Genomic DNA, 26,370 nt, shown 5'->3' on the forward strand with positions numbered 1-26,370 from the left:
TGGGCTGAAGAGCCCGTTTTGTGGCGCGTGTGTGTTTGAAACAGGCGGGTTTATTTTTAGCTGGCGCGACGCTCCGCACTGTGTGGGACGGTACCGAGACGTTCCGTTTGGCTTCGATGGTTTGTGCTCGGCGGACAGTTTCTCGTTTTTTCTCTACCGACACTGCAGGCAAACGCAACGACACGCAGGAAACGCGCTGAGATTGTGTCATTTTTGTGCTATGACCGCTACATGGGTAGATACAAGGGGATATAGCTCAGTGGTAGAGCATTCGACTGCAGATCGAGAGGTCCCCGGTTCAAACCCGGGTGTCCCCTCAACAGAAAATGATGAAAATTCACTTGCTCACTGGGCAAAAGGGGTTTCATCATACTTTTTTAACTAGTAAGAACATCCTCTTATTAGTCCTTCCGAAATACTAATGTCGTAGGTTCATATACATTTTAAAAATACTAGCAAAAAGATTTTTATAAGTACATGTATAATAGAATCTCTTTCTAATATCAGAAACGATCTCACAAGAGCTATTTCTATAATTTTGGTACCACATTCTCGAGAAGTCTCTAGGAATGCTGGTTTTTTTTCAGTTCAACGACCAAACATACCCCGAAACCCTGTGGCACAACGCGCTGCCACCCGTATCGATTCAGCCCGATCTTGGCCAATTCCTCGAAAACGCTACCCAATCGATCGTGATCGCACTTGGTCAGTGGTAAAAAAACGACCCGATCAGGTCAGAAGTTCCGTTCGCTATTCCTTCCCCGTTTTTTTAAAAGATATTTCTAGTTCGATTTCTACGAATAGACACTACTATTGCTACTGCGTCCTCTCGGACGGTTGGCTTTGGTGGCTGCTCCCTTACGACTGCTTTATGATACCCCACGAGCGCTTCTGTTCGCGATCATTTGTTTCTAATGGAGGTTTTCTTTCGCCAGGCAGCATCTTCCTGTTGTGCCGGACACTCTTACTCGTTGGGGTTTCGAGTGCAAGTCCACTCATCCATCGTCAGCTAGATGATGGCGTTTTTCTTATTTTGCGAGCTCGTTCGTTATCTGCCACCAAGAATCGTGTCTTTCGGTGCGCCCGGTAGGGTCGAAGATCGTCCCGGTTCGATGCGAAGAAGACGAGACATTAATTAAGTGATTTGTTTCAATGGCCTTTTGTACCGCGTGGCCTTTCCGGGGGCCGTCGCGTTCGAGTGTGGAGGTCCTCCCGAGCATCCGAAAGTGATGGTCGTGATTTCACGGCTCCATTCTTTTTCTCCAGACGCCTTATAGAGACGCAACCGGGTCGGGTTTGTAACTACAACGCCCTGAGTACTTGATGCTATTCTCGCGCTTCAAATCCTTTTGGCTAGCTCCCAATCCAACGTAAAAAGACAGGGCCCCAGCTCCATCTAACCTTCGTCCGCTTCCCCTTTGGCTAATGATGATCGTTTTTCAATCGATCTCTTAAGACCTTACAATGTACCGCCTTTCGTCGAGCAGTTGCCTTCCAGGTGCGATTAGTTCCGGAAGCTTTTCACCAGCCACGATCAAGACGTAGGACATTGGTGCACCTCGCCTCATTGATACTTTCTTCATTATTCGAGGCACATTTCCACGAGGCAGCAATAACACGCCGAAGGAAACCCTACGAAGAACCATTCCAGGGTGGACGCGGTGGAGCGCGTCAAGTGAAAGATCATCAAGTCTACAACTGCCAGTTGGGGCGTCGCGAACTACCGTGGAGCAATTTTGTTTGATTATGATTATTATTTTATTAAACCCGTTCAACCCGGTCAACGGAACGAATGCGCCGACCATACAGGATAGAGACATCAGCCTAACCTAGGGCTTCCGGAACGCCGACGTGTCAAAAGCCGCAACCGGTGCGATGCTCCGGTAGGTTACAATTACAAATTGTCGACGGTTCCGTCTCCTGCGCAGGCTGTGGGAAATATCCGCACTGCTCGGTACAATCTTTCGGCTGGGGTTGCGAACTGGCGGAACTTGGAAGCTGCCAGCCACAAGAGTTAACGCGCAGGAAAGCAGACATTAGAGACCGGGAACGTGAGCTCTCCGGAATGATCGATCATCCGTCAGGCGTACGTCGTTCGAGGAGTGTCCCCTGACATGCCCGGATCGGGCTGAAAAGCCAGATCGATCGATTTTGAACAGCGAGTGCGGCTTTTGGAGAGCAAAAACCCGGGTGACTTCAAGACGAAACAAAAATCAGACCAAATAAAATCAGCCCAGAAATGGTAGCACGGTAGCGGAAGATTATGTCAATCCGGCGTGCTGCTGCTTTCTCGCTGTCAGATCGTCCGGTTTGATTTGCAAAATATTGGCAACTGGTGTGCGATGTCCTGGAGTTTGAAACTGCGTGTTGTAGAGGTACGAAGGATCTCCTAAGGGGCCGGGCAGTAGCTCACGCTCGAATCGTATATAAGGATCGCAAACGGGAGAAATCGGAGTGTGTAAGCTGGTCGTATCCGAATGGTGTACAAATGGTCGTACCCTTCAAGACGTACCATTGATGGAGACGATAATCGATTCCAAAACTGGGCAACGATTCGTTACACTTCAGTCGCCCTCCGTTTCGAACCGAACGTGTTCACTCTTTGATCTCCGCTAATCGGTTATGGATGGAATATGATGTATTTTTTTTTTACTTCTTTCTCAAGTACGACTGAAAACCTTCCATGCTCCCGTAACACCTTTTCATAAACATTTTCTTTTCCGACACACAGGCCAGAGTGAACCACTGTGGAGATATGTTTTTTTTTTTTTTTGTATAATGCCTGCCGAAAAACACCCGATTTTCAAATCTGTATCTGTTTCTCTTTTTCGTTTCGTCGTTTTTTGTGGCTTCTTTGCCCTAATCGATCGTCGTGCCCGATGATCAGTCGATGGCCACCGTCTTAACCTTCGCGCGGGCATAATTTCGGTGCGTATCGAAGTAAGCTGTGTACGTCCATAGATCGAGTTTTTCGTCATTTGTTTCCACTCGCCGGTCGGTACGGTCAATTTGGCGCCCCCGATAAGACACGGCTGCTCCGGGAGGTGGTGCTAGCAGGAGCTGATCGTCGTGGCGGTTAGGCAAGGCGAAGAAAAAGACTGATCGCGGCCGACCGTAGTAACGCACAAAAGTAATTTAATAATCATCAATCAATCATTCGTAATGCCTGACATGGGCGAGACTTTTTTGTGCGTGGCTTCCAAGGAAAATGCTACTGCTTGCATATTGGCATGGTACACACTTTAGGTTGCCCTAGGTCTACTACTGGGGTGTTCTGGTACAGTTTTCGGGACACTTTTTCTATTCCCAGCCGACAATCCAGCCCTTTGATGGATGAACAGTTGCCAGGCGTAAAGTGTGAAGCTGAAGTTTGAATGATGTGTCTGACTAAAAACTTTTTTCAACGATTGTTTTACATAAGATTGCACTCAGTTTTGCAGCAAAATCTTTGGCACTTATACATTTTAATTTTATTTAGAATGGACGAAAAAAGGTTTTTATGTCTTCCTTTCGGATATATATTTTTCTCAATGATGTACTGTTTTATTTAACTTTGCCACTCTTCAACATACTTCCAAGGAGCTAAACTAAAGCATGTTCCCTCAAATTAACAACAGTCGTCTTTCCTCCAACGTTGAAACACTAACCGGAAGCACCAAAATGCACATCGTGATTTCGCTAATGTTGCTCTACGGTACACGAACGCCCTAGCCATCATGTAGCCAGTTGTGTTAAACCATCGCATCCAAAGACGTTCTGGCGACCCCGGCCACCGAAGTGCCGAGCTGCACCGACACAACACAGAGCCAGATTCGACCCAGTCGCAGGAGGGCAGCAATAACATGCACAACGTTTTTCTTGCTGGCTGCCACCGAATGGATGTGTGGTTTTGGATGTGCATTTAAAATGCAGTTTTATAAGACGATCGTTTTCTTGCTCCGCGGCGGCAGCGCTCGGGCGAGAGAACAGGCTCCACAGAAAGAGGGGGATAAAAAAGGCAACAGTAATTAAACGGGAATGTCCGAATGGAACGGTGGAGACCAACGACGCACATCCCGAAACCTGTTCCACCTGAAACGGAGCCCCTGTCGGTTCGGTTTCCATTCTGATGGTCGCGCGCGTTGGCGGCCACGGCTTGACAAGCCTTAGACGCCCGGAGGCTCCAATTGGGGGGACTATGGATGCCGTTTTCCGCCGTTGAAGCAAAAGAAGCAAAAAAAAAAAGCTTAAGCCCGATGCGGTGTGTTTTATGCATATTATGCAAAAATTCTTTATTTTCCGTTGTCAAAAGTCGATAATTCTTTCGATTAATTAGTGGCATCCCCTGTCCACACCGTGCATCGACTGCCCTCCAGAACTCGAGCTTTATGCGATTGTTGACCGTTTTTCTCTCCGTTTTTTTTTATTTATTTTGTTTTATTGCATGGTTCTGATGTGTGTCTGTGTGCCCTACTGGAAGGATCTTCGTACAACACCACCCCCATTATTTGGTGTTGTTATTTTGTTTTCCTTTTTCCTCGCGTTTTTCGATTGAAGTTTGAAGCTTGCTGCACCGGATGCTGGGGTTGTTAAAAGTGACAGCTGAAGCCAATAGCGGGGTAGGATGCCAATCGGCTCGTCGAGACGGCAAAGCCGAGCCGTGTGGGCGTGCGTGGCTTGCGAAAGGGCAGTCAAACCGCGCGCAAATCAAACACTTTAGCACCCAGTTGCTAACCTTGTGCCCGAACGCAGCGATCTTCCGCCGACCGGGGACTTACTGCGGGGCCAATTTTACGCTCCGGTAGCAGCCACTTGTTCTTCATTAGATTGAATTGGTGTGTTTGTTTTTTTTTTGTTTTGCGTCCAGCTACCGATATTTTATGTATTTTTAAACGATGTGCCACCGTGCGATGTTTGATGGGAATGTTACGCGCCGTCCGAAAGGCACACCATAATTAGCCGGCCCCGGGCGAAAGGTGCGCGAATGGCCGCATCATCGACGAAACACTCGCTGCGGAAGATACGCTCGTGTATCATTAGGAAAAGCGCCATCATGCACAGAAACAAAAACCCACCTTCCCTCCCTCTGGCTCCGGACGGCGGCGACGGACAGCTTCTCGATTACGCAAATGAGCTTCGGCAAATGCTGCCCGAGAATCGGCCAACTGCTGAGAGATGGATCCCGGGCACTCTTTCTCGATCGTAACTTTTTTACAACTTTTTAATGTGCCTCCCCGCGGTAAGTGGTGACTGTCCCCGGGTGCCTTGGCGATGGAACGTTACTCGCATCCGTTTTGTCGTAGTGTGAATATGTTATATTTCTAATTAATTTGAGGATCCAAATATGGTGGCGAGTAATTAAACGAAGCTGTATTTGCCGGAAACGAATTTCATGCTCGACAGAAACACCACCCATTTGCTTGTCCTTTGTTGTCCAGAGAAATTGGAGGAATAAAAACGGGTCACATACATTGGATGGGTCTGCGTCGTAGACAACCCTTTACGGTATCCCGAAAACCGTCACTCAAACTGACCTGATTCTGGATTGCACTTGCGTTGCTCCAATATCTGCCCTCGTTATCGTTATCCGCTTGGCGAATCGCAACCAAGCCAAAATTAATTACGCTTATCGAACGGCTCTCACTGATGAACGATAGGGACTGTATCGTGGTCCTGAATCAACATAAATAAATCATAATATCGCAATTTGTAACCCGCTTTTGATGACGTTTTTGTTTTAAAAATAACTGACCTGTTATTTTTGGAGGATGGCCTCTTTTAAGTCGACGACAATGAATCGATACTTTTCGCACAAGACAAGAAAGCTATACCAGAGTTTGGGAGCAAATCAGAGTACCTGTTATCATGGCACACTTTAACTGGGATTGGTAGAAGATAAACTTCTACGAGGGGAGTGTATCGTACACCTCCGAATATAAATATCCTCTTGTGACTTTGAAAAATACATCACAGTCTTCAAGAAAGCGTTCCTCAAGCAAGTAATAATGCAAACTAAGCACTTAACCTTCTTTTCCCTCGTGCTCGGTGTAGCCCTAGGTAAGGCATATTCCTCCTTAGCGATATGATCCTTCGTGAAGTACAAATCATCACAATTTCATTCTTCTCGTAGCCATACCAGCACCAACCGAACTCCTGAACAGTAAGGACCGCAGGATTGTCAACGGTACCGATGCGTCCATCTTAGATTTTCCCTTTGTGATATCTCTTCGTGGTGGAACCGGAAGCCACTCTTGTGGAGGAAGTATCTTGTCCGAACTATGGATACTAACGGCCGCTCACTGCGTTGGAGCCACCACTGTCTTTATGCAGACGGTTCAAGTGGGGCGCACTGACCTATCTGTGAAAGTGGACGAATCAGTCTACAGCATCGAACAATCCATTCCTCATCCCGAATACGATTCCCGCAACAGTTACATCAACGATATTGCTCTGTTGAAGCTAGCAAGGCCCCTAACGTTTAGTGATCGTGTCTATCCGGTCCAATTACCCAAAGATATGTTCGAAGTCGAGGATGATCTAAATAATCTGGAAGTAACGCTGATCGGTTGGGGACTGTATGCTACCGGTGGAGTGGCTCCTACCACGCTCCAGCGCGTCGATTATTACGTCGTTCCGAATGAGGTGTGCGATGCGATCCACTCGAGCACAATCTATCCGTCACAGATTTGTGCCGCCTATCCTGAAGGTGGCAAGGGACAGTGCAGTGTAAGTCTCGCGCATGCGAAACGTACTTAAAGACGAATTATCTTATACATGGGATTTTTTTTTCCGCAGGGTGACTCTGGAGGTCCGCTGGTACATAACGGAGTTCAGGTGGGCATCGTTTCTTGGAGTGTCAAACCATGTGCAGTTGCGCCATATCCTGGCGTCCTGACTAAGGTTTCGCACCACTTGGATTTCATACGAGAACACACAAGTATTCTGCAGTAGCATATAAACTGTTTAATTTACCCTGTTGGAATAAAACTAGCACTGATGTAAGCTAAACTATTGAGCGATGAAGGTACGATCATGTTCTTCTTTTTTCTGGTCCGGCTTAGACTTTAGTAAATGCAAAGTTTGCTTATGTTTAACCCATCTGGATTCTAAAAGGATCCACGAATAATGATCCTTTCATCTCAGAACATACTGGACCTTATTTGCCCTTTCGTTAATGCATCCCCATGATATTCCAAAACCGTCACTCAAATTGCCATGAATCCGGATTGGCGGTGTGTTGTTTGAACAGCTGACCGTGTTATCATCATCCGTCTAACGAATCGCAGCCATATCACAAATAATAATGCTTATCGAACGACCCTCAACAGAGAATGATCGGAACTGTATCGGGGATCGAATCAACATATAAAGATCATACGTTCGCAAATGGTATGCCGCCTCTGATAACAGTCTCATCCTTATTAGCTGACCGAAGATGACTTTTTACAATCGATGATGACAAGAGATTTTTGCCAGACAACACAATACATACAGAGTTTGAGGAATATAAAAATGTCTGATTTGCAGCTGGCAAACCAGAGTACCTGTTATCATAGCACACTTGAATTGGGATTGGTAGAAGATAAGTTTCTAAGAAGGGAGCGTATTGTCAACGTCCGAGTATAAATATCTTCCTGAAACGGTGGAAAAGACAACACAGTCTTCATCAAAACGTTCTTCAAGCTAGTAAGCATGCAAACCAAACACTTTACAGTACTTGTTGTCATGCTTGGTGTAGCTCTAGGTGAGACATATTCCGGCATAGCAGCAATAGGATCATTGGTGAAGTGTAGATTAGCGGGATTTTATTCTACTCGTAGCCATACCTGAAAAGTTCCTTGACAATAAGGACCGCAGGATCGTCAACGGTACCGAAACGTCAATTCTGGATTTTCCCTTTATGATATCCCTTCGTGGTGGAACTGGACGCCACTCTTGTGGAGGAAGTATTCTGTCCGAGCTATGGATTTTAACAGCTGGTCACTGTGTTTCATCGGTCACAGTCGCGAAGGAGACGGTTCAAGTGGGACGCACTGAGTTATCTCTGAATGTAGACGAATCAGTGTACAGCATCGAGCAAGTCATTCGTCATCCAGGGTACGATTCCAGCAACAGCTTCATCAACGATATCGCTCTTTTGAAGCTAGCAAGACCCCTAACGTTTAGTGATCGTGTCTATCCGGTCCGATTACCCAAAGATATGTTCGAAGTCGAGAACGATCTGAATGATCTCGAAGTGACGCTGATCGGTTGGGGTGTAAATGCTACCGGTGGAGTGGCTCCGACCACGCTTCAGCGCGTCGAATATTACGTTGTTCCAAACGACGAGTGCCAAGCGATCCATTCGAGCACAATCCATCCGTCACAAATTTGTGCCGCCTATCCTGGAGGCGGCAAAGGACAGTGCGGTGTAAGTCTGTCGCTTGCGAAATGTACCTACAGACCTTATCTTACATTTGCATTTTCCGCAGGGAGATTCTGGAGGTCCGTTGCTACATCACGGAGTTCAGGTGGGCATCGTTTCATGGAGTGTCAGACCATGTGGTGCTGCACCATATCCTGGCGTTCTGACAAAGGTATCGCACCACTTGGATTTCATACGAGAACACACAAGTATTCTGCAGTAACATATAAAAAGGTTTAATTCATCCCGATAGAATAAAACTAGCGCTTAAGCAAGTTAAACTATTGGGTAATGAAGGTACAATTATGAACTGAAATAACGAAAATAAATAATCACGAACAAGTTCTAATAACGATCTCTTTATCTCAAAACAAACTGGATCGCTATTTAACACAGATCCGTTGTATATAACCATGACAAATTTATTACATCGAGAGAGATTAAGAAGAACCTTATTTACCCTTTCGTATCCTAAAACTGTCACTCAAATTGTCATGAATCCGGATTGGTCTTGTGTAGTTCAAGCAGCTGACCTTGTTATCATTAGGCGTCTGGCGAATCGCAGCCATATCACACAAAACGCTTATCAAACGACCCTTACCCATCAATGATAGGACTTGTATAGGGGATCGAAAGATCGTAAGTTCGCAATTTGTATGCCGCCTCTGATTACGGTTTCTTCTTCAATAACTGACCAAAGATGACCTAATTATAATCGATGATGATACGAGACTTTTGCCGGGCAACATAATCAAACAAAGTTTATAGAAAATAAGGGTGACTGATTTGCAGCACGAGACAAAAACCAGTTTTTGTTATCATGGCACACTTTCACTGAGATTGGTAGAAGATGACCTTCTCTACTTCCGATAAGTTCACTTCCGAATATAAATATCTTTCTGAAGCGATGGAAAAGACAAAACAGTCTTCAGCACAGCGTTCTTCAAACAAGTTATGATGAAAGCAAGCAGGTGTTTGCACTTTTCGCTTTTTGCTATTGCAGTCAGTGCAGCTCTCGGTAAGATATATTTCATTGCAGTGGTAGGATCATTGCTGTAGAGAAGATCACCAGGAGTACATTCTTCTCGTAGCCATACCAGCACCAACAGGACTCTTCGACAATAAAGACCGCAGGATCGTCAACGGTACCGATGCGTCCATCCTAGATTTTCCCTTTATGATATCCCTTCGTGGTAGAACCGGACGCCACTCTTGTGGAGGAAGTATCCTGTCCGAGCTATGGATACTTACGGCTGGTCACTGTGTTTCATCGGTCACAGTCGCGCAGGAGACGGTTCAAGTGGGACGCACTGAGGTTTCTTTGGATGTGGACGAATCAGTGTACAGCATCGAGGAAGTCATTCGTCATCCTGGATACGATTCCAGCAACAGTTTCATCAACGATATCGCTCTGTTGAAGCTAGCAAGGTGCCTAACGTTTAGTGATCGTGTCTATCCGGTTCGGTTACCTCGCTATATGTTTGAAGTCGAGGACGATCCAAATGATCTCGAAGTGACTCTGATTGGTTGGGGATTAAATGCTACCGGTGGAGTAGCTCCCACCACGCTCCAGCGTATCGAATATTACGTCATTCCGAATGAGGAGTGCAACGCGATCCATTCGAGCACAATCCATCCGTCACAAATTTGTGCCGCCTATCCTGGAGGCGGCAAAGGACAGTGCGGTGTAAGTCTGTCGCTTGCGAAATGTACCTACAGACCTTACATTTTGTTTTTTTCCGCAGGGAGATTCTGGGGGTCCACTGCTACATCACGGAGTTCAGGTGGGCATCGTTTCTTGGAGTGTCAGACCGTGTGGTGCTGCACCATATCCTGGCGTCCTGACAAAAGTTTCGCACCACTTGGACTTTATTCGAGAACACACTCGTATTCTGCACTAGCATAGTATCATTTTAACTAAATCGTATTGCAATAAAACTGACCCTCAAACAAATTTATCTATTGAGTAATGAATCTACGATTTTGTACTAATAAAGGTCTATGGAACTGTCAACCTATACTAGAAGTTCTTATGGTTCTTAGTTGTTTACCTAGATCCTAAGACTATTAAGATGGAATGCTTCCGAGTCCTGTTGGTTTTTCTTTTTTTTGATTCGCTTACAGTTTAGTGCGCCGTCATGGTTATACCGGTTTGCTATCGATCCTCTTTAACAGGTGCAAAGTCTGTTAACTTGGAGTATCTTTTGACATCTGGTATTGCTTTCGAATGATTAACGATTTGTCTCAGCACAGTCTTGGTCGAAATTCAACATCCAGCTATTGTATATGACCTCAATAAGTTTATTATTTGGAGATAAATTTGCTACATCCCTATTTTGTCCATTCTTAAGCTTCACACTCTCGAATACAAATGGGCAACCATCCGTCCCGATACCATAACCGTTACGCGTTAAAGTTGTGTTTACTCTACCACACAAAGACCACTAGGCCGAATAGGTCAATCGATCCCACACAATAGCCCACAAAACGGTGGACCTATCAAGGACTATCAAGGTCCTGTTGGAATCGTTCTATCACCCGGGTCCGATCGCCACCGACTTCATGATCGGGCAGCCTGCGGGTCTGGCCTGGATTCGCTGGAGAACGGCTGCCAGTATTGGCACACGCCCGTTCCGAACAGCTGTAAGGGCCATCATAAATCTTTCCGGCGGGGTCCCAAAATCCGAAGTCGTCAGGAAGAGTCGGAACACTTTCATCTGCCTACCCATTGAAGCCCAGGGTCCGAGAGTCCCTGTTATTGTCGTTCCTTGCCTTTTTGGCTTTTGTGTCGTGTAACCGTGTATGTAACCTTCGTGCGAGAGGAGTCCTAGTGCCATTGTCCGCCAGGCGCACTCTGCGGCTTGTTGACTGGTTTCGCCAGGTTAGAAGTATCCTTCTCCTTCACAACCGTCTATTGCTTTTGTTATATCTTCCTCTCACTCGACAAGCGTTAACAGGATTTGTATTGCAAGGCCCCCTTCGATGGTATGCTTCCAACAGCCCTCTGAACCACTGTAACCACCTCAATTCACACTCGGAACAAACTAGATAGGTGTGCCTTTACTAAAGCACACATACACACACACAAACACATCGGCGGTACCGGCGCATCATTCATCATCGTGGGGTGTGCAGAAATTGAAGCACCACTTCACGCAGCAGGGATCCCAGCATTTGTGGGACTCGAAGTCAAGCTCTCGTTGTGAATCCCAGAATCGAGGGATCTACAGCGAATTTGATGTATTTTCTTCGTCGTACCAGTGCAGCCGCTTCCCATTATTCGTTTCTCGTTTGTGGCTATCCTTATCCTTTCCTCCCGGGGGTCGGGGTTTTGTTGCCGGAAAGGCAGCGTACATGCGTAAATAATGTAATTGAGTGTGTCGCCTCAAGTGGGTCCTAGGCGCGTAAAAGTGCACACCTTTTATATACTCTGCGCCCATTGTCCTTGCGGTGTCCTTTCCCCTTGCACGGTTCATTCATTGGCAATTTTTCAAATGAATAGGATAATGTATATTTACCTTGATTTACCATTGGAGTACCAGTTTCCGACTAACCGAGCGGATGTTTTTTCCTCTTCTTTTATCGTTAACAGAAAGAGCTTCGTTCCTGCACGGCCTGCGGTGAGCCAATATCGGACAAGTTCCTGCTGGATGTCGGCGGCTGCTCGTGGCATTCCGCTTGCTTACGCTGCTGCATCTGCCACACGCCTCTCGACCATCAACCGTCCTGTTTTCTGCGGGAGCGACAAATCTACTGCAAGGCAGACTACACCAAGTAAGGCACACCAAGTGGTGAGGAAGTCTTCCAGAAAATCACCATTCCTAGGAAAAACTTATCCAACAGTGATTTGTTACAAACTTTTTCCCAAGACTTAAGGTCTACTTTATCGAAGGTTAAAGCCTGCGACCGGCTCGTGCCTTCATTAATTTAACGACGATTAGTGATCATGGAAATGAAAAGCAAAACCTCAACACAAGCGTGTTGATTCGGGGGTGATTCCAAAATATTCACCTTCCCTCGCTGACCGACACAAAAAATATCATAAGTTTTCAACCACGTACCACCCCCAACCTATGGCGCGGAATGTAAACAGTAATACTACATTCTAATAAATAAACATTTCCCACCGGGTGCTAAGCAAATGAAAACATGGGTGAGAAAATAATGTATGCAACATCCTCCTCGCGGAAGGTTAGCTTTTCCGTCCCTTTTCCGAGGGCAGTGGCGGACCCCCGGTTGGGAAAGCTTGAAGGCTTTTTCATGCTCAGTTAACTCCCATTAGCTATTCTAATGTAGGCAGGGAATAAATTGTCGACCCTGTTTGACAAATCTACATCCCTGTCCGTCCGGTAGAAACGGAGCGGAAGAACCTGTGTTTTCCCTGCAACACGTTGGTTTGGGGTGCGGGTAGATTTACTCTGATTCTGATGGAAATATGCCTAGTAGTAGCTAACGTTGGACTGGAGCCATTCAACATTTCTTTGGAGACTTTGGCACAGTTAATGTCTTGTCAAATTTTCCCAGACTCCAATCAGGCAGGTTGTGAAAGAATGAAGTTGGGTCCATTTAAATTTAAATCAATAATTGAGCAACATCTTTCACACCCATGCTTAGAACTTTTCTCGTTAGTAAAACATGCTTTTGTTCGCAACTAAGAGGTTTGCCAAAAATTGTTCTGCAACATTTTAAAATAACTCAACTTCACAAGAGAATTTCGACGCCAATACAATTTTTGGTAAAACACAACGAGAGCATAGAAATCGGCGTTTCAATTTTTACGAGTTCCACTCACGTATCGATTCATTGAAGAATCGGTGGAATTTCGGGGAAAGTTTCCTCAATGACAAATGTGGACAAAAATATACAGCAAAAAACCTGTGAACAGCCACAGACAGCCTCCTTCGATCTGTATTCCGGTTGCTTATCGAAAAGAACATAAATAACATTCTCACCATCATACTCTGACTTGTGCCGTACCGAATGAAAGAGGAACTTGCCCGACGGATCCTGTCGGACTGGAGGGCTGGATCGGTTCAGCTCCCACAACGACACTTTTGCGCCGATCCGAAACCGACTCGTGTGTACGCCCGTGTGTTTCCATGTTTCCCCCAGCTACCCCGGTCTCCACCGCCAAAGGGTGGTTGGCACTTTAATTGCTGCATTTGTTTTGCGAATCCTTCGCCCATGTTGTGCGCGTTCCGTGCAACGATTGAAGCTGACCGTGGCCCGGCCCGAGATCACGGCGCGTTGTGCTTAATCAATGCAGTACGCCAAACGCCAAGGCACCCGTTCAAACATGTTTGCCACCATGCCTTCCACCGTCCACCGACGGCGAGGAAATGGAGAGAAAATAATAAATATCGACATATTTTTTCACGCGCTTCAAGAACGTTTAACATGCAGTACGCATGTAGTACGCGAGTCGGGGAAACGGGTTGCTTCTGTGTGCGGACGCAACGGCTGGGACCGTGTGGCAAGTTTGTGTCGATTCACTTGCCGGATTTTCCGGTTCGGGTTACACACAAAGTCCGGACAGCAAACTCGCAACCGTCTTCGGCTGGGGTGTTGCATTACCGATTCCATTCTTGGACTGTGCGAGCTTTCCTAAACAATGGGCTTGCTTCTGGTGAAACACCAGAAGCTTTTGCTCGGCGGCGCGGGGACGTTCGGCGAAGGCTAATTCCAGAGGCAATAAAATTCATTATCGCCCGTAGCCGTTTCGGGCTGGGTGCGCCTGCGTTAGGCACCTTCACCGAGTCCATCTTCCCAGCTTCATTCAGAAGTGTTCCCATCGCGGCTTGCACTGATTTTTCCCGAAAAGCCCCGCACCTCGAGAACGCGCAGCAGAACGGAGGCGTGCAGTGCAGGACGGCAGAATCCCAAAACCGGACTGCGTGTGCACCGGCCACGCTGGGACATTCCTGCGAAGGGAATCATCGCCCGGGCTGGCTTGCATCGCAATGAAGCAAGACCAACGAACCGGGGCGGAAGCCCGGGAAAATGTGGTTTTGTAGCAATTAAAGGCGAACAGCGCGCCCCACAGTCCGGGTGCTGGACCGACGGGATCCTCCAGTGTTCGTCGAACCTGAATGTCTGAGCGAACTTCTGTGCGAAAACGATTCCCCGGGTGAACAGCGGGAGACAACCCCGCAGCAGCAGGACAACCCTGGGAGCAAATTATGCACATAATCTGGAAAATATCTCGAAATTTATCATTCCCGTCCGCCCCGCGCCCGGTGTGTGGCTTCCGTTGTGTTTTGCCGCGAAGTCGCCGAAGCTGGACCCCGGGAGTTTCTCGAACCGAAGTCCATCGAATCGAATCGTGCAGCGATCTGCAGTTGCATCTATCTGAAGATCATCGGTTTCCGAAGACTCACGCCGCGATACGCGATCGAGCCGCAAAACGGTAGCCGATGGTCAAGGTACACCTCTGTATTTCACCCGCTCTCCGCCAGGGTTTCCCCCTTTCCTTTCCCCGCCTTTCCGTTAGCAGCACATCGCGTGCAATGTTGTGCATTTAACGCGCTTTTGCCAACGCGCGACGAATGCGCATTCGCGCAATCAATAAAGATGTGCAATCGGCCGTTACGATAAAGTAATCTTACCGGAACGCAACCTACCGGATCTGGATCTGCTTGAGTGTGGTATGGTGTTTTTACACCGGCCCATCTTTTGCACCATGCACGCCACCAAGTGTGATAACATAGACAAGGAAATAGACGTTACTTCAAATGGTTTTTATTTTCAGAGTTCACTGTTGTGCACACGACTTGTAACTGCATCACATGCAGTGTGCAATGATAATGTTGTTGATGATTGAGAAGGCATCAGATACTTATTTGCCTAATAGCAACCCTTTGAGAGTGTTTGACCACGAAAAATAGAAACCTGTATCATTTCGTTGCGTCTACCATACAGTGTTTATTCGATTACAACCTACTGGGGTTTAAAATCCGTTTATTACATAATTCATGAAAACAAGTTTCCAACAGATTCTATCGATAGGTTCCCCTGTCACACAAATTATAATATCAACTCGAACTGCTTTTATAAACGGTTAGCAATACCATAAAGATTTTGACGAGAAAAATCAATTTAAACTTTGGAAAAAATACTCAATATTTTGGAGATTCAATACCATGCATAAAACAAATGTATCATGTTTTAAGTACGAAGCGCAAAAGTTTAACAGACTGTAATTGATTTAACTTCTCAAAATGCATGCATACCACTTCATTTTATTTATTTTTGAATTAAAAAAAAAGTATAAATTATGCTGGGTGTATATTTAAAACCCATTTGCATTCCAACGTATCCGAAAGATGGAAAAACAACATGTGTGGGTGAAAGGAAAAAACATTATTCTCGTTTTTTTTTCTTTCTTGTAAATTCATCAAACCCGAAAAATCATTCGTGCTTTAAGCCTTCGTTGTATTTATTTAATCGAAATCAACCAATATGTCTTTTGTTTCATTTTATTCTGGTACTTTTCGGTTTTTCTCGAACGTACATCAGAACTTCAGTGAGCACAGATTAAGGGGTTTAAAAAAGAGGGAATAAAATACGTGGCGCAAAACGGGAGCCAATCGAAATTCGCAAACATGGAAAGTGCATAAAAATAAACATTAATTTTAATGTCCAGTCCACCGTTCTGTTGCTCGGGGGTGCTGAAGTTGAAGTGTGTGTGAGTGTCGAGTAGGACATACGCACGTTCAAACTCATCCACGAATGTATCCTTCAAGCCCGGGCATCGTGTTTGAGAACATTTCTTTTTTAATGCCACCTTTTCCGTCTCCTGGCTGGTCAGAATAAATGTGTCCTGGTTTGAACAAATGGTTGATATAACTTTTCCTGACTGGTGTTGACAGTGTCCAATGTTTGCTTTGGGTGTAGATGCCTGCTTTCGCGTGTAAGTTATTTGGGAACTGCCCACCCCACCCCGGAACGGTCAAACAACGTTCGAAAAGAAGCGCATTTAAATTTGTCCCGTGCCCAACGTCTTGTTAGCAAGAATGTTTTCTTGAAACAGTAGTTTTTCTTCCGAATGCGCAAGCCTCGTTTACGTTTAAAAAAAACGAACCAGCGGACGAAGACGAGCCAAAACAAAATGCATCTCCAACTTCTCCAGGAGCGATGATGACAGTCATGCAAATGAGGTGAAAATTTACCATCAACAAAGTGATATTGTGCACGCGACCACCACGCGGTGGCAACCCGGGCCAATGTGTCCTGGCCGATGCTATCGGCTGCATAATTAATGGCTGTCATAATATGGAACAACACAATGGGCAAATTGAGGCCCAGCGAGAGCCACCGCGAGTCGCAACACTTCCGTTCCGTGCTACAGTGATCTTCGCACGAGATGCTACACTGCGCCAACGGGTTACTAAAAACAATTGAGGTTTTAGGCGTTGGGGCATGAATTTTAACGATTCATGTCTGCATGCAACGCAAAAAAGGATTGTGTTGATTGTGAAACAGTTGGCTGGTACAAAAATTGCTACGTACTGTAGTCACCCAGTATGGGGTTTTGCTCATTTGTTGTGGCTGTTGCCCCTCTACAAGCTGAGATTGTTTCGCTTAATGATGATCTCCCAGCTCGAGGGTTGCCAGCCTCCCCCATCCATACCGTGGCATTAAGCATTCGCTCATTTCTTGTCGCTTCTTTCTTGCAGGACATTCGGCACGAAGTGCGTTCGGTGTAGCCGCACGATCAGCGCCACCGATTGGGTCCGACGGGCCCGGGATCTTATCTTCCATCTTGCCTGCTTCGCCTGTGATAGCTGTGGGCGCCAGTTGTCCACCGGAGAACAATTCGCCCTCGTAGACGATAAAGTGCTGTGCAAGACACACTACTCCGAGATGTTTGACTGCGGTACCTCGAGCGACGGTAAGAGATTGCACTGACAGTAGGCCTTGGCAAATATGTGATCAAGTGATTTCTCACACATCTAACATTTCGTGTACTTTCTCTTTCTTTCTCGTTACAAGATGGTTGTGAGGCGGATGGATATCAGAAAAATAACAAAACAAAACGCGTCCGGACGACCTTCACCGAAGAGCAGCTGCAGATCTTGCAGGCCAACTTCAACATCGACAGCAACCCGGACGGACAAGATCTGGAGCGGATAGCATCGGTGACTGGCCTCAGTAAGCGGGTGACGCAAGTCTGGTTCCAGAACTCCCGCGCACGCCAGAAAAAACACGTCCAAGGTACATACATCGGATCCTCAGCGTGTTCTTCAAAAGCTGAATGAGATAAAAGACTAAAATAAAATTGGTTTCCTACAATTGCAGTTCCTAGAGAGGGTGAACTGAACCCTTTCGCCAGGCACATCAACCTGCAGCTTTCGTACACCTTCCAGCAGTCGAACGTGCTGCACAGTTCAATGCATTTCGGTGCTGGTGGGGGCCTCAGCAATGGGTTGCCCTTCGGCGGTGGTAGCTTCAACGGTAGTCATCAACACGCTAGCAATAATAATAACAATAGTAGTAGCATCAACAACAATCACTCATCGAAGTCATCCGCCTACAGTGCACAAGGTAAAAAAACCCACAAATTACAAAGTATCTCAGAACGTCTATAACCGTCACATGTCCTGTTATAGATTCCTCCCTAGATGAACTCTCGGAGGACTCCGCCATACACTGTATGCAAAGTGAAGCCTAGCGCGACGCCTCATCGCAAAACTGGAACCACAACATACGAGTCTTTCCTCAAATGAACCCGTCGCCACCCGTTTTATTATTATTAAAATTATTGTTGAACAGTATTAACTTATTCGTACTACTAATATGAAAAAATAGCGTGTACTACCAGAGCATGGGTTAAGGGAAGGGGTGGGGTTTGTTTTCGTTTAAAAATATTATCGTAAGAGATTTTCCATTTTCGGCTGCGTACTGCATCAGGTTTCAGTGAGTGTATTACATTATGGTCGACCCCTTCGAATAGCCTGTGGCCTTACGACGTCGTAAGTAGTTCGTTTCAAACGTAAAATGAAGGAGAAATAAAGAATGTATTTATTTAACACGTACATTCAATAACGTTTTGTAATTAACTTATCCAAAACGAAAGAAATAAACCATGGAGTTCGTAGAACACGTAAGGATGCAACACCTTTAGCAGGAAGAAACAAACTTCCGGACCTTGTGAGAAGGTACCGTAGAATGGTGTTCTCTGCTAATCACGCTATGTTCCCTTGTTGAATGCATCAGAGTTCCACCAATGGTATAAAAGCGAACTGAAGCCAGATTTTACTAAGCATTCCAACCAGTTCAATTGAGGTGAACGCAACAATATCCTTTATCCAGCATGGACTCCGTACGCCAAGAAAAATTTGAACGTTACAACTTTGACGAGCCTGCTACGGACGTCTATAATACAGAGCAGATGGCCATCCTAGGCATGGGGTTGCCGCCACCGGAGTTGTTGAAGTACTGTTCTCCGATAATGGAACTGGCGACTGCACACCGTATGGTGAGTAAATTTCAGCCACTTTTGAACGTTTTTAGAACGTTAGTAAATTTACGAAAAAATATGTCAAATATTTGTTATAAATGTTATATGTTATAAATAGTAGCATCAAGTACTTTTTTTGTTTTTTACTACACTATTTTAATTCTTCTATGAAAATCTCCTGCACCCCACGTTCCCCTACACTGTTGTTATCTCGCAACGTAGAAGCGCACGTCATGCGTAATGATGTGTAAACAAAGCAGCCCAGTCTTAGCGAACTCTTTTCGTTGTGTCTAGCAAAAATTCCCTGCCAGTGACCGGAAGTGATTATTGCTCAAGCCCGGACTTGAAATCAACTACTCGGAAGTTATTCGGTTCAGTAGTTGGTAGAGCTTGGTAGTGTTTTGTTTCCGCAACATTGCGATATGGAAAACGTTCGGAAAGAAGTGCCGATGAACCACCTGTTCGATGGAAGCGATCTGAATGTGTACGATCACAAGATCGCCAACCTGTCGGCCGGCGCTCCTGGGCCGGATCTGTTAGAGGAGAGTGCGAAATATATCTGTTTGGCCACCGAAAAACGGGTGGTAAGTAGAATATCCGGTGAATCTTCCAAATTTGATGAGTTGTAGAATCAACTGCATTATCAGGGTAGAGCGAGCAATGAGATAAGGGCCATCATAATCATGACCCGAAAGTATTTGCTAAAATGTATGAAAGATCGCTAGATTCTCCATTAAAATTCATTCAATACATTATCATACATTACTTTTTTAATTATAGTTTATTTCTCGTACTCAAACTTTGTGCCTACATTATACAAAAGCAGTGAATCTTAACCAATCTAACGACGGTAACGGTAGCGTTTGAAGTGGAACCACAATTGGAAAATGTTGTTCTGGAACTGGCATCGAAAACCACGTTTGTAGCTAAATTCCCACTCGCGATTAACGATCTTGAAGGCAATGTCCTCATACGGTGGTCCGGCATGAAAGCGAAGCGTCGCAAAGTCCCCATTGTCCGAGCAGGGCGTGAGGAAGTACTGTGGTGTTGTGTTCTTGTTGATCAGATCCGGATAAAAGATGTTGAACTTGTAGCCTTGCACAATCTTCGGCGGTGGATTGTCCATATCGTAGTGCGTTTGGTTGTACTTGTTCCACTCGAATCCGGTGTGTACTCGGTTGAAGTAACGGGGCTTCCGGGGACGGTATTTATCGGACCATAGGTACACCTGCGAGTCCACCCGTGTCTCGACGGAAAATTCTGCCTCGTCGTGGTCCATGCCTCGACGTGCTTCCTTCCGGAGCAGCATTTCTTCGCGCGAGTACAACTCTTCCTCCTGGTTGATTCCGAGCACTTTCTGGCGCAGTGTGTCTAAAATTTCTTCGTCTTTCTCCTCGGTAATGATTTCGATACCGTGCTCTATGTCAGCTGCCTGGAGGTACTTCGGTTCGTAACCCCCCTTCTTGTACGCCTCGAAACACTCATCGAGCAGATCCGTCTCGTGGTTGTCGCTAGCCTTAGAGGGCACTTCCGATTCCGATTGTGCTGCAGCGCTATCCATCGATGATTCGTCTGCCTGTTCCGCAGTCTTCGAACCCATTCCCGAGGGACCCGCTTCTTCGTCGTCCGTTTGTTCTTCCTTTTTGATTTGAATTTCTTGTTCCTTTTTGAGCAGCTCCAGCTTGCTGCGGAGATTGTCCTGGTGCCGATCGCGCAGTCTTGCCCGGGCCATATGTGCCTTAAGCTGCGACAGAAGACTCTCCCAGTATCCTATATCTAGTCCATCCTGCTGGCTGTTGATCTTGTCCTCGATTTTCTTCTTCAAATCTTCCAACTGCTGGGCTGTTTTGCCTCGGAAAATCTCCGTCACGTCCTTGGCCACACTCTGGTGGATGCCCTCTCGTCGACCGGTCGCAATCCGTTGCTTTTCTGCCTCCACCTTGCGCAGCTTGTGGATCTCGTCGTCTACGATAATTGTCAGATCGGTCCAGAAGTCTAGATTCTTGCCCTTTTCAAGCTCGTTGTATACCTTGATATCGACGAGCAAATCCTCCAGATCATCCAAACCCAGCCCGTTCAGATAGGTGTACGGCTCGTGCATTTGCATCTCGATCGATTCCTCCAGATTCTGCTCGGAGATGTATTGCGCCAGCAGATCGATCGGCTTGGCGCGCCCATCCTGAATGCGGATTTTGCTACGCAGCTTGGCCTGTTCAAGGTGGAAAGATTCTTCCTGCCGTTGCCATTCATCGAACTGGGCCGCTTCTTTCGAGCGCTGCATCAAGTACATATCGTCTTCGCGCTGCTGCTGTTGATGTTCTCGCTCCAGGCGACGCTTTTTGATCTTCTCCAGTTCGATAACATTCTCAAGCTGCGTCTTTCGATTCAATGCTTCCAGCTCCCGCCGTGAGATATCTTTCAAGCCTTGTTTTTCGAGCTTTTTCTTCCATACGAACGGGGCTGCCTTTTCTCCGTGATCGCCCCACATCGTGATAAGAAGAAAGAAGTCCTTTCAACACGAAAATAAACTATTTTTCGTTAAAAAACACGTATTTCTAAAGCACAGAAAATTTTACTAACTTTTTTTAACAACACAAGATGTTTGTTTTGACAGGTTGAGATGGCACCTAGTGATGGCAGAGTCGCGATTCGGAAGCCTCAAAGATTCAATCCCTTGACGGCAGTTTCAGTTCGGCAGTGAATCAGAGCGGAGGTTAGCAGTGCAGTTCCTGAAAGGGTTAGCGGAAAAGTAAGGTTACGGCACGACCGCGTGGTCACGCCGAGCTGGAGCTCAGGTCAGAAAAATCCTAGCTGCCGCACATCTCGTTCTGTTTGAGTCAATCAAGCGGACCACGAGTTCTTGTGTCCTGACAACGGAAGGAATTATCCCTCCCGTGGCCGGCGGGTGGACATATGGCTATTATTAGCCGGTCCTAAAGGACGAGCCCCTTCATAGGAGTTCGGACAGAGTCGGTACGCCTCTGATTACGAGTAAGGGAACAAACGTTCGACTTAGCGTAGGAGGATATACCCCGACTCGCATAGCGAAAGAAAGAAGAAAGAAGATCCCTTGACGGATTCAAAAGGATTAGATCCCATTTGACCTATTCGAATCACATTTGAATGGTCAAAATCAAACGAGCTTGGCCAATTTAAGCAAGAGACCCCAAACGAAAGGTCCTTTGAAGACACACAACTTTATACAGCAAAGATTCTTCCGTAAATCTTGTTTTATGAAAAACGTATTTGAAAGGGAAATAATAGTTACTAGGTTTGACATCCAGAGGGCGCTTACAGTGTTTTTTTAAAACGTCTGTTTAATGTATTAAAAAATTAATGTTGCCTGATTGTTATTATCATCGATGGTTAATACTAATTCCTTGTACATAATAATTACCATGGTTTTGCAGAAATATGAAGCAGAAAATAAATCATTCCTCTTCCAATATGGACCTACTATTGGCACGACGGAATTTCGCGAAAACCTTGCATCTTTCCTCACCGAGGGCTACCGCAGTGAGGTCAACAAGTGAGTAATGCTATCTCTCCCAGCGTATCAACGTTTTCCGTCAGGTGCTTTAAAATTGATCGATAATCTATCAGGTCCGATCTGGTTCAAACCAGTGGAGCTACGAGCGGGCTTCACCTGATACTGTCGACGCTGGTCGATCTGGCAGGGGTAATATTCGTCGACGAGTACACGTACATGATTGCTCTCGAAACCATATCACAGTTTAACACAATGAAAATAGTTCCTGGTGAGTACAATCTTATCGTTCGCATCAGCACCCAACCATGCGTGAAATACTAGTCAAATCGTAATTTTATTTGTCCTTCTGGAGATTAGTGCCCCTCGAAGAGGACGGTCCCAATGTGGGCACCCTGAAGGGCTTGATCGAGCAGCACCGCTACGAAGCGAAAGGGAAACTATTCTGGGGTGTTTATTACACTATGCCGACCTTCCACAATCCAACGGGAATTGTTTTTTCTGAGGGTAAGTAGATCGATTGAAGGGTGGTGCGCGGGCTGTTTAGACCGGTTCTGTAGCATACCCCGATTGCTGATAAGTTGCCTGATATGCGATGGTTTCCTATTTTGGCAACGTTTACTTCTTCCGGTGTACAGACAAGTGTCATCAGCTGATAAAACTCGCCCGCGAAAGCGATATCTTGATTGCGTGCGACGATGTGTACAATTTATTGCACTACGGTGATCCTGATGGCGCACCACCGAAGCGTTTGTTTGCCTACGATATCGCTGACCTGGGAGTGGTGGAGGGCTGGCGTGGAAATGTCATATCGAACGGATCCTTCTCGAAGATCCTTTCGCCCGGCATACGGCTCGGTTGGATGGAGTGCCCTCCGCGATGTGTAGAAGCCTTCCGTAATAGGTAGGAAGATCTCGATGTCTCGAAATATTTTGAACACAAAGTAAAACACATATTCCGTGTCTACACACAGCGGAGTTCTGAAAAGCGGTGGCGCGGCCAATAACTACACCGGAGGAATCGTCAGCACCCTCATCCAGATGGGTTTGGCCCGACGGCAGGTGCAACTGTACAGCAGCAACTACTCAGCACGGCTACAGGCAATGCTGGAAACGCTTGAGACCCACCTTCCCAAGGAGTGCAGCTTCAGTAGACCCCAGGGAGGATACTTCGTATGGATACGCTTTCCCGAGCACATCGACTGTGTGGCGCTAAACCAATACAGCATAGAAAAGCATCGAGTGGCTGGGGTTCCCGGGCCAAGATTTTCCTATTCCGGTGAGGCGCGCAATTTCATTCGTTTCACATTCGCCTTCCATGCTCCAGATTATCTGCGACGCAGTGTGGCGTCCTTCTGCGCAGCGGCAAGGGACTTTATGGCCAAAACCGGCCCAGCTTAACCACCTCGTGTCTATGTATATTGACGGCCCAAAGCACCAGTTGCAAAGGCAATAAAAACACTGTTCCAAACACTCAACTCACATCATACAATTTGGCATAATGTATGCTCCTTAATCAAATGCCGGGTAACCGCAATGCAAACAATTGATACGACCCATCAACAAGGAGCCCAGAAGACTCATATCACATTGCACATCCGTCGTCTAGCTTTATCGTTTTATTTGAATAATTGCTCGCAAACTTTATGGCGTGCAGCCGCCCTTCTCAACGATGCTTGCCGCCCTAACACTGTCTCACGTGTTTCGTGCACGCATGCACGATGAAAAACAAGTGCCACGAAGTGTCTTGTCAATATTCGCACACGCAGAGCTTGCGGAACTCGGGTGGGCGGTTTGAGTGGAGGTGGAGCAGCACAACTAACCGTCAGTGCATTTTGAGTGCATAACTTAAATAAGTTTGTGTTTACTACATGGCGGTAGGGCACAGATATAGATGGAAGGGCCACTCAGGGGGATATCCCGAATGAGACGGCCGCTGTACATGAGTTTGTAACTGATGTTCGAGTGCGCCAAATAAATGCAATAACTGCTTTTCTTCTGGTTTTGATTACTGGGTCATCAAGAACAAAATTCGTCATCGCTAGAATTCAATTCGTTAAAATGTTAGTGCCTAAAACCCACCGTCACGAATGATGATGGATCACCATCAATTATCTTTATCTTCTTGTTTTACCTATTAAGTGTCTTGATGTATGATGCTGGTTTTGGACTTCTTTTCTGTCGCTAAAACATGTCAATTTTCATCAGCCTTGTCGTCAGCCACTGCTGTAGAAAGTGAGATATGGCCAGCTGATTTTTGTTTTATTTTTGGGACCGCACGTCTTCATCAATTGCGGGCGATATCTTGTAAGAACGCGTCACGGTTGGGGGAAACCGTTTTCTAGTTTTTCTCCGCGCCTGTTGTGTACCGCCAAAAACCGGATTTTCGATTTGCATGAACGGCCATGCTCCCTGTTTACCCAAGGCAGCACAGTAAACTTCAATCGATTGTCCAAATAATCTCTACCCTCGCTTCTGTGAAAAAATGCACGCAAACACTCATCGATATTTTTTCGCGTACATTAACATCTGTGGTAGTTTTCGGCCTTGCATACGCGCGGATACTTGACGGACCATTTGCGCATATATGCCGGGTATTTCGCAATCCTCCCAATAGGTCCCGTCAGCAGACGAACGCCGACGATTCCCTGGCCAGAAAAGGAAATCGTATATCGGCCCCTATCTTATCACCACCCCGAGAGTGGCGGAGTGTAGGTGCATAGCGTTCGATAAGCGCGCAGTTTCTCTCTGGCGGAGTTGATCTAACAGTAGCCGAAGCGCCCAACACCAACTGTCGGAAATTGTTCCCGTGATCTATTCCTTTGTGGAGGAATGGTCTCCTTCCACTTCCTTTTTTTTAAGTCAGTGGTCGGTGAACTTTTCTAGAAATAATCAATTTTTTACTAAAAGTGGAAGGTTTTTCCTGAAATGGCCTAAGTTATTGAGAAATTATTTAGCTTATGTTGCATCTATCGTTGCAATGATGTTGTTAATCGCCATAGGAACCATCCCTAGTCGCTTTAGCTCTTTTAATCTTTTTCCAAGTCATAGAAGCCTGTCTTGCAAGCCCTTTGAAAAATGCAATTAAACCTGATTCATAATTTTAACTATTTAATTTTTCAACTTGAGATAATACGGTTTCGAAATAAAAGATTCCACAGCCGACCAGTGGCTTTTGGGGACTGTGTTCTTTGTTCCGAAGGGAAAAAGTATCTCGACTGACGGACAAAATGCGCGGCCCGCGGCATCTCCGCGCACCGGCCATTCGGAGAGTCGGTGATCGGTGGTGTTTGTGCGGCTTTTTGAACTGTTTGTTTTGGGATTTTGGCAGCATCGCACAACTACGCCTCGCGTACCATCACACCCTTGTTGCGGGAATGGACGGGACGGGTGGTGGTGGTGGTGGTCCGGACAAACTTAATCACCCCCTGCACGCGGAGGAAGCGGCACTGGTGGTGTGGCCAACGTTTGGGGGGGAAGAAATCACATTCGTTCGCGACTCGTTCGCGCGAACTCGACGCGACTCTCGCCGTCAGTTAGTCGCTCGGTAAACTCGTGTCGCAGCGGATCACATCGCTGAATAAAAGAGCTCGCGGCCTACTTTGCGCGGACGCAAACCCACATACACACAAACCACACTTTGGTGGAAACAAATTGAGGATTTCAAATTTGCGCTCGCGCATATCGTATTCGCAGTGTTACCATCTGTTGGTTTGTTTGGAAAAGGCCTGATTTAAATCTCGCAGCACAAAGAAATCTTTGCTTCGATTCAGTGGAAAACGATCGATCGTGTCTGGGACGTCGTGTGGGGACAAACGGGTATAAATATAAGCAAGCACAAGGCAAAAATTGCCAGTGAATGTGACGCAAGTCAAAGGTTAACCGTCGTGTCCGGTGTTCGTATATGGGAAATGGTTGGCACCAACCGTCGTCGTGTGCGCGACGAAAAAAGGTGATAAGCCGTGCACTGGTAGGGACTGTTTCAACGGCGGTCTGTGCTCTGAAGTCCTCGCGTCGAACCACCCCTTGGGGTCGATAAGGC

General features: G+C 46.3%; 6 protein-coding genes and 1 non-coding gene across 7 annotated transcripts; 6 read left to right on the forward strand and 1 right to left on the reverse strand.

Moving 5' to 3' along the window:
• The first annotated feature begins 245 nt into the window (after positions 1–245).
• Trnac-gca (transfer RNA cysteine (anticodon GCA)) lies at positions 246–317 on the forward strand. Its single transcript has one exon. It is a non-coding gene; the product is annotated as a tRNA-Cys (tRNA).
• Positions 318–5,984: 5,667 nt separating this feature from the next.
• Positions 5,985–6,930, forward strand: LOC131265302 (chymotrypsin-1-like). The gene is made up of 3 exons (XM_058267562.1): positions 5,985–6,036; positions 6,110–6,705; positions 6,775–6,930. The coding sequence occupies exons 1-3, from the start codon at positions 5,985–5,987 to the stop codon at positions 6,928–6,930; spliced, it is 804 nt and encodes a 267-aa protein (XP_058123545.1).
• Positions 6,931–7,671: 741 nt separating this feature from the next.
• LOC131265303 (trypsin-1-like) lies at positions 7,672–8,606 on the forward strand. The gene is made up of 3 exons (XM_058267563.1): positions 7,672–7,723; positions 7,800–8,389; positions 8,451–8,606. The coding sequence occupies exons 1-3, from the start codon at positions 7,672–7,674 to the stop codon at positions 8,604–8,606; spliced, it is 798 nt and encodes a 265-aa protein (XP_058123546.1).
• Positions 8,607–9,340: 734 nt separating this feature from the next.
• Positions 9,341–10,284, forward strand: LOC131265304 (chymotrypsin-2-like). Its single transcript, XM_058267564.1, has 3 exons — positions 9,341–9,401; positions 9,475–10,070; positions 10,129–10,284. The coding sequence occupies exons 1-3, from the start codon at positions 9,341–9,343 to the stop codon at positions 10,282–10,284; spliced, it is 813 nt and encodes a 270-aa protein (XP_058123547.1).
• Positions 10,285–11,969: 1,685 nt separating this feature from the next.
• On the forward strand, positions 11,970–18,053 carry LOC131266540 (LIM/homeobox protein Awh-like; the record flags this gene model as incomplete). The annotated part of the gene is given in 5 exon segments (XM_058269102.1): positions 11,970–12,157; positions 17,059–17,273; positions 17,375–17,596; positions 17,681–17,926; positions 17,992–18,053. Coding segments are annotated over 5 exon segments (933 nt in total), but the record flags the coding sequence as incomplete, so codon positions are not given.
• Positions 18,054–19,166: 1,113 nt separating this feature from the next.
• LOC131266538 (2-aminoadipate transaminase) lies at positions 19,167–23,803 on the forward strand. Its single transcript, XM_058269101.1, has 6 exons — positions 19,167–19,426; positions 22,253–22,371; positions 22,446–22,600; positions 22,690–22,836; positions 22,968–23,232; positions 23,303–23,803. The coding sequence occupies exons 1-6, from the start codon at positions 19,265–19,267 to the stop codon at positions 23,727–23,729; spliced, it is 1,275 nt and encodes a 424-aa protein (XP_058125084.1). The 5' UTR covers positions 19,167–19,264; the 3' UTR covers positions 23,730–23,803.
• On the reverse strand, positions 19,617–21,417 carry LOC131266537 (splicing factor Cactin). The gene has a single exon (XM_058269100.1). The coding sequence runs from the start codon at positions 21,328–21,330 to the stop codon at positions 19,684–19,686; it is 1,647 nt and encodes a 548-aa protein (XP_058125083.1). The 5' UTR covers positions 21,331–21,417; the 3' UTR covers positions 19,617–19,683.
• Positions 23,804–26,370: the final 2,567 nt, after the last annotated feature.

This window comes from Anopheles coustani, chromosome 2 (assembly GCF_943734705.1).
Source record: "Anopheles coustani chromosome 2, idAnoCousDA_361_x.2, whole genome shotgun sequence".
NCBI lineage: Eukaryota > Metazoa > Arthropoda > Insecta > Diptera > Culicidae > Anopheles > Anopheles coustani.